Source organism: Oryctolagus cuniculus, chromosome 9 (genome assembly GCF_964237555.1).
Source record: "Oryctolagus cuniculus chromosome 9, mOryCun1.1, whole genome shotgun sequence".
In the NCBI taxonomy this organism is placed as follows: domain Eukaryota; kingdom Metazoa; phylum Chordata; class Mammalia; order Lagomorpha; family Leporidae; genus Oryctolagus; species Oryctolagus cuniculus.
Window position 1 is genome coordinate 98,849,735 of NC_091440.1, and position 12,707 is coordinate 98,862,441.

Sequence of the window (12,707 nt, forward strand, 5' to 3'; positions counted from 1 at the left end):
TGCAAAAAGAAGTGCCTTCTAAATTGTGATACAGTATGCATTATATATATATGTATGTACAAATGAAAATAAAAAGTTTCAGGAAACAGCACCATATTAATTGTATCTTGTTGCATCAACAAATTCAAAACTTACTGGGTTTAAAAAAAGAATCTCAGTTTTTATGAACAGTATAGATGGGTAGTCCTAGCTCAGATATCTCATGAAGTTGAGTCAAGATGTCAGTAAAGTCTACAGTCATCTCATGGTTTTACAGGTTGAAGGGTCCTCTTCCAAGCCATTGCACATGACTTTGGGCTGGAGGCCTCAGTTCTTGGCTATTTGCCTTTCTTCATAGAGAAGTTTTGAATATCCTCATGACATGGCAGCTAATTCCATGTGTAGTGAGTGATCCATGAGTGACCAAGACACATGCTTCAGCATCTTTTTGAGTGATTTTTTTTTTTTTTTTGACAGGCAGAGTGGACAGTGAGAGAGAGAGACAGAGAGAAAGGTCTTCCTTTGCCGTTGGTTCACCCTCCAATGGCCGCCGCAGCCAGCGCGCTGTGGCTGGTGCACCACGCTGATCTGATGGCAGGAGCCAGGAGCCAGGTGCTTTTCCTGGTCTCCCATGGGGTGCAGGGCCCAAGCACCTGGGCCAACCTCCACTGCACTCCCTGGCCACAGCAGAGGGCTGGCCTGGAAGAGGGGCAACCGGGACAGAATCTGGTGCCCCGACCAGGACTAGAACCCGGTGTGCCGGTGCCACAAGGCGGAGGATTAGCCTAGTGAGCCGCGGCGCCGGCCCTTGAGTGATTCTTGAAAGTAATGCATCTTTAGAAGCAAGTTACTAAGTCCAGCTCATATTCAAGGAGAAAGGAATATTTTTCTTCCTCTTGAAGAAAGAAGTCAAAGAATGTATGGCCATGTTTAAAGCTGCCACAGATAATTGTCAGGAGGCTGTGTCTTCCATGGGTCTCTTGTTTCTGGTATACTTTAGCTATCTATGCTAAGAATGTACTGTCCTTACTGCTGTTTCTCAGGATTGGGTTTGCATGAGCTGTCTTGAGGGATGAGGTAATGTCTCTCATGGGGACAAGGAAAGGCTTACTTATTACTATGAAAGCGGTAGATTTCCCAAGCTCAGTGTTCTGCAGCTATGATGCACACCCACAATATAAGTAGAATCCATCTGACCCCCTTCATCTAACCTGTGGGACATGGAAGAAATGCAAACATATGCATGTTCATGCTTGCTGTACTGTAATAAAGCCTTTTTTTTTTTTAAAGTCCCAAGAGACTCCTATTCTGTCAGAATCCATAAACTAGTTATAAGATAATGTATTGACTTGTAAATATGGTAAAATAAAACTCCAGGCCCTTCACAATATCTACCTTTACTTTAGTGTGTTATACTCTGAAAATAAGCTCTACATTCTGTTTCCTGCTTTATTCTCAATTACAGTTAACCTTTCATATTTGTAGGCTCCACACTGCAGATTCAAATAAAATGCAGGTGATAAATAGTTGGAAAAAAATGTTATCTTACTGAACATGTATAGACTTTTTTCTTAATAATGATATGACAGTTTTTCCATACAAATTCACTTTTTATTAGGTATTATGACTAAGAAATGATTTAAAATATATGGAAGGATGTGTGTAGGTTATACGCAGATACTATGCTGTTTGATATGAGGCTTGAACATCCACAAATTTTGGTACCCATGATGGTTCTGGAGCCAGTATTTTATTTTATTAAAAACAAACACAGATAGGCATTTGGTGTAGCAGCTAAGGCACCAGTCAGTATGGTTACATCCCACGTCAGACTACTTGAGCTCAGTTCCTAGCTTGGCTGTTGATTTCAGCTTTCTGTTTTTATAGATCATGGGAGGGAAGTGGTGATGGCTGAACTGGCTGGATTCCTGCCACCCATGTGGGAAGACCTAGTTTGAGTTCCTGGCACTAGGCTTTTGCCCCCCTTGAAGTTGGTGGGCATTTGGGGAATGAACCAATGGATGAGAGCTTACTTTCTCTCAAATAAAAAAAATAAAAAGCTCAAACAAAATCTATCAAACTGATTTACAACCCACAGTTGAGTTGTAATTGTAAGTTTGAAAACTGATTAAGAGACTCTGACTAGAGGCAGTTAGAAAGTTGTTGTAATTCAGGTAGGCTATAATAATAATAATAATAGGCCAAGGTAATAATTATGGGCTTAGAAGAGAAGGATCAATTTAAGAGATATTTGGAAGTCAAATGGATAGGAATTGTATTTTTTGATTTTTACATTTAGGGCTTGAGAGAGATTTATGATTTAAAAAAAAATCTATCTCTGATTCACTCCCCAACTGGCTGGCCAGGAACCAGCAGCTTCTTCCGGGTCTCCCATGTGGGTGCAAGGCCCCAAGCACTTGGGCCATCTTTCACTGCTTTTCCAGGGACATTAGGAGGGAGCTGGATTGGAACCATACCCATATGGGATATTGACATTGCAGCTGTGGCTTTACCTGCTAAACCAAAGTGCTGGCCCCCCTTATCTGTTGTTTTACTGCCCAAATGCCCACAACAGCTGGGGACTGAACTAAGCTAAAGCCAGGAGGTTGGAACTTAATCTGAGTCTCCCATACAGGTGACATGGGCCAAACATGGTAACTGTCACATACTACCTCCCAGGAAGGGTTGGTGGTGGAGCCAGGACTCAAACCTAGGCACTCTGATATGGGATGCTGGTGTCCCAGACAGTGACTTTGCTGCTCTGTCATATTGCCTGTCGTGTTTTGATATTCTCTTTTTTATTTATTTTTGACAGGCAGAGTGGACAGCGAGAGAGAGACAGAGAGAAAGGTCGTCTTTTGCCGTTGGTTCACCCTCCAATGGCCGCCGCGGCCGGTGCACCACGCCTCTCTGAAGGCAGGAGCCAGGTGCTTCTCCTGGTCTCCCATGGGGTACAGGGCCCAAGCACTTGGGCCATCCTCCACTGCACTCCCGGGCCGGAAGAGGGGCAACGAGGACAGAATCCGGCACCCCGACCGGGACTAGAACCCGGTGTGCTGGCGCCGCAAGGCGGAGGATTAGCCTAGAGAGCCGCAGTGCCGGCCGATACTTGTATATTTATATATTGACCTTTTGACTGACTTTTTGAGTTCTGTTAGTTCTAATTACTTGTTAGTTGATAATCTTCAGTTTTCAGTTAGAAAATTATATATACTTAAACTTTTATCTCTTCTTTATCAGTTTTTTTTTTTTTTTTTTTAAATTGAGAAGCAGAGAGAGAGAGGGTGAGAGAGAAAGCTGTCATCCACTGGTTCACTTCCCAAATGCCCAGAGTAGCTGAGTGGGGAGGGGGGTCAAAGCAAGGAACTGCGAGTTCAGTCCAGGTCTCCCATGTGTGTGGTAAGAGCTCAACTACTTGAGCTATCACTCCTGCTTCCCAGGGTCCATAATAGGAAGCTGGAGTCTGGAGCCTGAGCCAGGAATGAAACCCAGGAATTCCTGTGTAGGATGTGATTGTCTTATACCTCATCTCAGCCATTAAACCAAATGTCCACTCCAGTCAATATTTATACCCCCCTTTTTTCTTTTGCAGTTGGTGATGAGTTTTCAGTATTTAGTTTTGAGACATGTAAAACTTTTAAAAATAATGTTTACTGTGAAATACATTTTGAATGCATGAGTTAATAGATGATTGAAGGGGGATCTTTCTAGTGTATGGGGTAATACAAAGTTTCTGAGAAGGGCAATATTTATTCCTGGAGGATTTAATGTGTGATTTTTTCATTTCAGATATGGTGTAAGATATTTCCTCAAGATTGGACGGCTGGTGACCTATTAATACTGATGAGCCTTAAGCCAACTTATAGCCATAGAGAAACCTCACGGAGTTCCTTTTTTTTAAATTTTTTTTTAATTTTGACATCTTTCCCTGCACCTAAATTCACCTTGCAACCATGTATGGAAGTGCTCGTTCAGTTGGGAAGGTGGAACCAAGCAGCCAGAGCCCTGGGCGTTCACCTAGGCTTCCTCGTTCCCCTCGTTTGGGTCATCGTCGGACCAATAGCACAGGAGGGAGTTCTGGAAGCAGTGTTGGAGGTGGTAGTGGAAAAACCCTATCAATGGAGAATATACAATCCTTAAATGCTGCCTATGCCACATCTGGCCCTATGTACCTAAGTGACCACGAAAACGTGGGTTCAGAAACACCTAAAAGCACCATGACACTTGGCCGTTCTGGGGGACGTCTGCCTTATGGTGTTAGGATGACTGCTATGGGCAGTAGCCCCAATATAGCCAGCAGTGGGGTTGCTAGTGACACCATAGCATTTGGAGAACATCACCTTCCTCCTGTGAGTATGGCGTCTACTGTACCGCACTCTCTTCGTCAGGCAAGAGATAACACGATCATGGATCTGCAGACACAGCTGAAGGAAGTATTAAGGGAAAACGATCTTTTGCGGAAGGATGTGGAAGTAAAGGAGAGCAAACTGAGTTCTTCAATGAATAGCATCAAGACCTTCTGGAGCCCAGAGCTGAAAAAAGAACGAGCTCTGAGAAAAGATGAGGCTTCCAAAATCACCATTTGGAAGGAACAATATAGAGTTGTGCAGGAGGAAAATCAGGTTAGTTTTCCATGTATGTTTCTCTTTCTTGGGTGATTTCATGTATAAAAGTGAAATGAGCCATTCTTTTTCTTAGTTCATGTATTTGCCTTTTCCCTGTTTATTTTAGTATTTTTGTCCTCCATTGCTCAATCTTTTCCAGATTTGCTACTGTGCCCTATTTATTTTTTTCTGGTTGCCAGATGGTATGCTCATTGTTCTTGCTTGTTTTCCCTGGCTTCTCTTTCTCTTCCTGTCTTTTCTTTCAGTATATGTTCCTTTTTTTCCAATTCTTGCGAGAATGTAATTTTGCCATGCATTCTAACATCCATTATCAAAATTATTTAGACTATGTGACCTTGTAAGTTACACCATTAAGATTTGTCATAATAAATATCAAAAAAGCCAGTTTTTAAAAAAAGTTATTCGCTTGGTGCTGTGGCATAGCAGATTAAGCCACAGCCTGCAGTGCTGGTGTTCTATATGGGCTCTGGTTCCATTCCCAGCTGCTCCCTTTTCTGTACAGTTCCCTGCCAATGTGCCTGGAAAGCAGCATAAGATGGCCCCAGTCCCTGGGCCCCTGCACCCACTGGGAGATCCTGAGGAAGCTCCTTGCTCTGAGTTGGCCAAATCCTGGTCTTGCAGCCATTTGGGGATTGAACCATCACATGGAAGATGTCTCTCCTCTCTATGTAACTCTATCAAATAAATAAATAAATTTTAAAATAAAAGGAGGGGTTTCCTTTATTAAAAAAAAGCTTCATCATGTTGTTAGTATGGAACAGAAATTATTTTTAAAAAGTTACAGAATTTTTAAAATTTTGTTTGGAGGCAGATAGAGATAATGAGTTCTTGTCCATTGGTTCACTCCCTGAATGTCTGCAATGGCTGGGGCTGGGCCAGGCCAAGACTGGGAGTCAGGAACTCAAACCAGGTCGCCCATTGGTGGCAGGGGTCCAGCTACGTGAACCATCATCTGCTGTTTCGTAAGGTGTGCATTAGTAGGAAGCTGGAATTGAGAGTGGAGCTGGAACTTGAGAGTCCAGCCACACCAATATGAGATGTGGGTATCCCAGCTGGCAGGCAGCTTAACTACCAGATCAAATAGCTGCTCCTGATGATGTACATATTAAGTATTAGCAAAGAGTAACTGATTTCTTTGTTGACATTTAGGAAAGTTTCAGAATGCTTATGTACTTTTATTCTTTAATTTTTAAAATTTAGATAGAGGAAATTCAACCTGATGTGACTGGTTGCTCTATAATGTAAATAACATAACTAGGTATTGCAATTATAGAACTTTGCAGTCTTAAGAACTGAGTTCTATTTCATTAGCTGTATGAATAACATTCATTTGTTATTTTTCTACACTCTTCCTCATTATAGTTGTTGTTTTACAATAATCACATCACATTCAGATACATACTTAAGACTCCAAAGATGTGAACAAATCATGTTTAGGCTCCAGAAATTAAAATCTTAAACATACTTTTTGTATTTATAAAATTTTGTATTTATAGAACATTTTTTATATTTATGAACTTGATTATTTGTCTTTTTAAAAAACTGTCTTCTACTTTTAGATAGAATTTTATTTTATTTTTTTATTTAAAAAATTCTTTGAAAATTTATTTGAGAAGGGATGGTGGGAGAGAGAGACACACACACAGAGATAGAGAGACTGAGACACCAAGAATTCCCATTTACTGGTTACACCCAAAATGTTGGCAATAGCCAGGGTTGGGCTGGGCAAAGCAAGAACTTGGAGCCAGGAACTCAGTTAAGCTCTCTTGGGTAGCAGGAGTGTAGCCACTTGAGCAGTCAGCACTGCCTCCCAGGGTCTGCATCGGAAGGAAGCTGGGATTAGGAGCTGGGGCTGGGAATTGGACCCAGGCACTCCACAGTGGGGTGTGGGTGTCCTAACTGGAGTCTTACCTCTAGGCTAAATGCCTACTCCTAGGAGTAGAATTTTAAAGTAGCTGCTTTGTTGTTGGTATATACTGTATTTTTGTTTTGTTTAGTAATATGATTTGTAAAGAAGTAATAAACATTTAAATTTCTTCATTGTTCTTGGATGATGTTAAGAAGTAAAGAAGGAGTTAGAATTGATCTTTTGTCTGATGAAATAAATCATTTTATTATCAATATTCAGCTCAGGTATTCAAACCTATTTTGGGTACATGAAGATCTGTAGTTACATTACCTTTTGTATGTTAAAGCTCTAGACCTACTTTTTCAGCAACCAAAATAATTTTTTTTTGTGATAGATATAGTACAGAAAAACAAAATTTATTTTGAAAGCAAAATTTATCCCAGATGCTCCTATTTACTGCTGACTAAAGTATTCTAACAGTGGAAGTTTCTCCTTGTTGAAATATTTCTTATGCATATGTACATAACAAATTTTATATGAATGCTGTATTTTAATTTATGCTATGACCTTTTTGTTGCCAACAACATTGCAACTGTAGAGAGCCGTACAGTATAGAAGTAAAGATTATTTTAATGCTTATGTATTATTGCATTGTGTGTACACTTATCCTGGTTAATTTAACTGAAATTAAAAATCTTCACATTTATTTGAAATAGTACAGTGTAAATTAAAAATTGAATCTTGAATTCATTTGAACCTGGGATTTCAATGTAATTAGAAATTATGGTAATTTTATTTTATTAGATAAATTATGACCTCAATATACTTTTTTTTAAAGATTTTATTTATTTATTTGAGAGGTAAAGTTATGGACAGTGAGAGAAAGAGTCAGAGAGAAAGGTCTAACTTCTGTTGGTTCACTCCCCAGATGGCCGCAACGGCCGGAGCTGCGCTGAGCCGAAGCCAGGAGCCAGGAGCTTCTTCCTGGTCTCCCATGCAGGTGCAGGTGCCCAAGCACTTGGGCTATCTTCTACTGCTTTCCCAGGCCATTTTAGAGAGCTGGATTTGAAGAGGGGCAGCTGTTACTAGAACTGGGATGCGGCGCCACAGGTGGAGGATTAACCTACTGTGCTATGACGCCAACCCCTCAATATACTTTTTTTTTTTTTTTTTTTGACAGGCAGAGTGGATAGTGAGAGAGAGACAGAGAGAAAAGTCTTCCTTTACCATTGGTTCACCCCCCAAGTGGCCACTGTGGCCAGCATGCTGCGGCCGGCGCACCTCGCTGATCCTGAAGCCAGGAGCCAGGTGCTTTTCCTGGTCTCCCATGGGGTGCAGGGCCCAAGGACTTGGGCCATCCTCCACTGCACTCCCAGGCCACAACAGAGAGCTGGACTGGAAGTGGGGCAACCGGGACAGAATCCGGCGCCCCGACTGGGACTAGAACCCGGTGTTCCGGTGCCACAGGCGGAGGATTAGCCTATTGAGCTGCAGCGCCGGCCCCTCAATATACTTTTTTTTCATTCACTGGTTAAATGTAGATTGTCACCACTTGAAATTTGAAGCCTTAATTTACTTAAATCTTTAACTTTGCTATAAATCCAGTCTAAGAAAAAAGAAAAAAGAACCTTTAAAAATATTGTTTATGAAATTATTTGAATTTAAGCCATTAAGCCTTTTAAAATGTGAAAAGAAGGAGAAGAACTAAGATGGATCCTAAAAGTGAGGACAGGGTTCTTGAATGTGGCTCATGTGGATCAGTATCAGCATGTGTTTTGTTGAAAACATAGATTCTCAATCCTTAATATCAACTAAGTAAAAATCTCTGGAGATGGGATCCAGGAACTTAGATTTGAGACAAGTTTCTCTCAGGGTCCTGATGATAAGCCCATTCTGTGAGCTTTAGAATTTCCTTTGTACATATAATTATTAAACTTGTCTGTTGTCTATCAGCCATGGAGAAATTGTGAGGGTTCTTTAGTGCCATTTATCAGCTCAGTTGTAAAAGAAGGAAAAAAACTGAGGGACCATTTGCTCAGTGCTGCTCCTTTTTCCCGCCATGTTGCACTCTAGGGATGTGACATACTCCTATTCATAATGATCATTAACTATGATAGTGGCCCTCAGTGGATAGGGTGTGCATATGGAAGAGGGTCTAAGATTTTAGATACGTTTAGCTAGAAAGAGCCTTTCAGGTGATTTTGGTGTCTCCCTGCTTTGTGAACCATTAATGCACAAAATAAATGTCCAGTTTTATATATTACAACAGAATAGGAACATATTTTTTCTTCAGTTGACATTTACAGTTGTTGGAAATTGAAGTAGAACACAAAAATATATCGTTCCTAAATGTGAAATAAAGTACTTCCTCAGTTTTTATAGTTTGTTATTGAGTAAATATCAGGAGAGAAAAAAATAAGAATGTTTTCTTTAGTCTTACTGTAAAGTATAGGCAAAGTATAGGTATATGTGTCTGTATCTTAGAATGAGTATATGTGTCTGTATCTTACAATGAGTATTGGATTCTTTTGGGGGATGTGGAGTAAATTTCGTATTTACATTATTGGTAAGTTTGAATTATGTACTGGTAGTGTTATCAGTTCCCAAATAAGATATCTTTATATACATATAGTTAGATAATTAAGTATTATAAGTGCATTATATATATATATATTTAAGATTTGTTTGTGTTTTTGAAAGGCAGAGTGATAGTGTGAGTGGGAGAACAGAGAGAGATCTTCCATCTACACTGGTTTACTCCTCAGATGTCTGCAATAGCAAGGTCTGGGCCATGCCTGAAGTCAGGATCCAGGAGCTCAATGAGAGAAAAAGTTATTGACATTCTTGTTGATTTGAAACAATTGAGGTAATTGTTTTTGCCAATACTTCAGAAACTTTGTGGGAAAAAGAAAAACTGTGGTATTCTTTGTAATGCTCAAACTACGTTCCAAAGCAAAATATTTGAATTTTCTGCTAGGGTAGTAGTGGGTACTTAGCACTTCAGTTCAATGCAAGTAAAACAGTCCATGGAATTTTCACACCAAAACAACCATATGTGCTGAAGGAGGGTGAGCACGGCCTTGTCTACTTTCCGCCCCTTGCCCTAATTAAACACCATTTCTGGCAGGAATATATTCTTCCTGCACCCACTATAATTACTACACAATCCTACAATTGTATAACTTTAGTCCAAAAAGCAAAGGGTGCAATTTTAAAGTGAAGTGAATCACTGCAATGAGATAGTGGGACTGAGAATGCTAATTAATAGATTATAGTCAACCAGCAGTGAGCCCTAATTAAACTCTGCATTCATTATACCCTCCCTGACTCTCAGAGGTTGGACATCTTCCACTTTATAAAGAAGATTGGCTTGATAGGATTTATAGTAATTAAACAAATTTCCTCATTTCAGTTTGAGATTGGAGATTAGGTTCATTCTAAATGTTTGATCTGATTGGTCCATAGAGATCTTGATCTAAAATCCTATCAGATGTGAAAAGATATTTGCTTAGAATTACCTGATGTGTATAATTCATTATTATGGAGACCTTTTAAGAGGTTTTTTCTAAAGAATTTCCCAGCTGTTTTTATGTTTCACACTCCTTTGTTACTGAACTTTCGAATTATGGTGGTAGAGTGTTAGAACAAAATGTATTTTAACAGAAAGGCTTTCTCTTTTTATTAGTTGAATATAGGGAAGGCTTTTAATTTATGTTTGATTGATGAAGATTAAAAATCCACCTATAAGCTTGGTGGAATTGTAGCCCTAATAAGGCTCTGGGCGATTTATATTTTTATTTTATTCTAACCAATGCCTAGCCAGATAAGTCATACTTCTTTCTTGATTATGTCTTAGAATAATTATTTTGAGTTTAGTTGGAGGTTTATTTTAAAAATAACTATTTTAGGGGTAGGCATTTGGTGCAATGGACTGTTAAAGGCATTTGATGAGTGAACCATTGGATGAAGGATTCTCACTTTCAAATAAATGAAATTGAAAAAATTTTGGCTGGCACCGCGGCTCAATTGGCTAATGCTCCGCCTGTGGCGCCGGCACACCGGGTTCTGGTCCCGGTTGGGGCACCGGATTCTGTCCCGGTTGCCCCTCTTCCAGTCCAGCTCTCTGCTGTGGCCCGGGAGTGCAGTGGAGGATGGCCCAAGTCTTTGGGCCCTGCACCGGCATTGGAGACCAGGAGAAGCACCTGGCTCCTGGCTTTGGATCAGCGCAGTGCACAGGCTGCAGCACGTCAGTCGCAGCGGCCATTGGAGGGTGAACCAATGGTAAAGGAAGACTTTTCTCTCTGTCTCTCTCACTGTCCACTCTGCCTGCCAAAAGAATTTTTTTTAAAAAATTATTCTAAAGCGTTTTCAGTAGAATTTTGCATGATTGGAGTACATTCTTTGTAATGTATATTATAGGTTGGCAAATGAGTGGTAATGTTTTTGGCTTATGCTTTTTTTTTTTTTAGTGTGAGAGTCTGAATTTTTTGATTCTCATTATTTAGGCATCAAGAGAATTTCAAATTCAGAAATGTGAAAAGATAAACTTACCCTGTATAAATCTTTTTGTCATTTGTTCTTACTATTTGGAGACTACTGCCTATTAATATTTATATAGTTTTAGGTTATATCTTGATTTGCCACATGGCAAAAGCCTTTTTTTGTTTTTAAGATTTTATTTATTTATTTGAAAGTCAGAGTTACACAGAGAGAGAAAGAGAGGCAGAAAGAGAGAGAGAGGTCTTCATCCTCTGGTTCACTCCCCGATTGGCTGCAAGGGCTGGAGCTGTGGTGACCCGAAGCCAGGAGCCAGAAGCTTCTTCTGGTTCTCCCACACGGGTGCAGGGCCAAGGACTTGGGCCATCTTCTGCTTTCCCAGGCCATAGCAGAGAGCTGGATCGGAAGTGGAGTAGCCGGCGCCCATATGGGATTCTAGCACTGGAGGTGACGGCTTTACCCACTACGCCACAGCACCAGCCCCGGTAAAAGCCTTTATTTGTATTTAAATAACTTTTTCATGAGGTTGCAAATTGTCGCATGTAAACTGACATGTAAAGTTTAGGATTTATAGCTTTTTTTCTTTAAAGATTTATTTATTTATTTGAAAGTCAGAGTTATACAGAGAGAGGAGAGGCAAAGAGAGAGAAAGTCCTCCATCCACTGGGTCACTCCCCAGATGGCCGCAACGGCCAGAGCTGCACCCATCCGAAGCCAGGAGCTTCCTCCAGGTCTCCCATCCTCTACTGCTTTCCCAGGCCACAGCAGAGAGCTGGACCAGAAGAGGAGCAGCTAGGATCAGAACCAGTGGCCCATATGGGATTCCAGCGCCTCAGGCCAGGGCTTTAACTTGCTGCGCCACAGCGTTGGCCCTAGCTTTTTTTTTTTGCATGTATTTATTTGAAAGAGTTACACGGAAGGAAGGAAGGAAGCAAGGAAGGAAGGAAGGAGAGAGAGAGAAATTATATCCACTCTCCAGATGACTGTAATAGCCAGGGCTGGGCTGGGTCAAAGCCAGGAGCCAGAAACTCTTTCTGGGTCTCTCAAGTGGGTAGCAGTGGCGCAAGCACTCGGACTGTCCACTGCTTTTCCCATACCGTTAACAAGGAGCTGGATCTGAAGTGGAGCAGCTGGGGCCTGAACTGGTGCCTATATGGGATGCTAATGTCACAAGTGGCAGCTTTACCCACTATGCCACAGTGCTGGCCCCGGTATTTATATCTTATACTATTTCTTTCAATGTTCTTTGTGACAGTACTATTTTAACATACAATTGAAATTTGAATGATTCTTCAGGGTACAAATCCAGATTCTAGTTTATTTTCCGTATAGATTTATTTTTGTTGTTTCAAAAGAAGGGTGTCTTAAAGACACTATGTAGAGGGCGTTGAGAAAATCAAGTAAATATCTTCCTTTTGGGGGAGTTGACAGCATTTTGAAATGCAAAATGTTTGCATCTTGGCTTATATAAATTCAAACACTACACCCATTAAGGTCTTTCACGTATAAAGGTATGTAAATGAGTATGGGAAATTTGTTGCCTATAGAATTGGTGACTTTGTTCACCTGGTATGTAGTGGGATATTATAAGAAATAGCTCAATATATCTAACAAAAAATGTTGCCTGGAGGCAAATCAGGCTGTCTGGATTCTGTACCCACATTAACTCCAGCTTCCTGCTAATGCAGACCCTGCAAGGCAGTGGTGGTGGCTCCACTACTGCTACCCACATGAGAGACTGGGATTGAATTTCTGGT

The 12,707-nt window shown here is 40.6% G+C and overlaps 1 protein-coding gene across 16 annotated transcripts in view; it reads left to right on the plus strand.

The window, feature by feature from the left end:
* Window positions 1-12,707, plus strand: part of ERC1 (ELKS/RAB6-interacting/CAST family member 1) — a 518,217-nt gene that overhangs the window by 41,072 nt on the left and 464,438 nt on the right. For all 16 annotated transcript variants that reach the window (XM_008259816.4, XM_002712778.5, XM_002712779.5 and 13 more), the window contains exon 2: window positions 3,769-4,601. In XM_008259816.4, coding sequence (XP_008258038.1) covers window positions 3,933-4,601 — 669 coding nt within the window. In that variant the 5' untranslated portion in view covers window positions 3,769-3,932. The remainder of the gene's footprint in view (window positions 1-3,768; window positions 4,602-12,707) is intronic.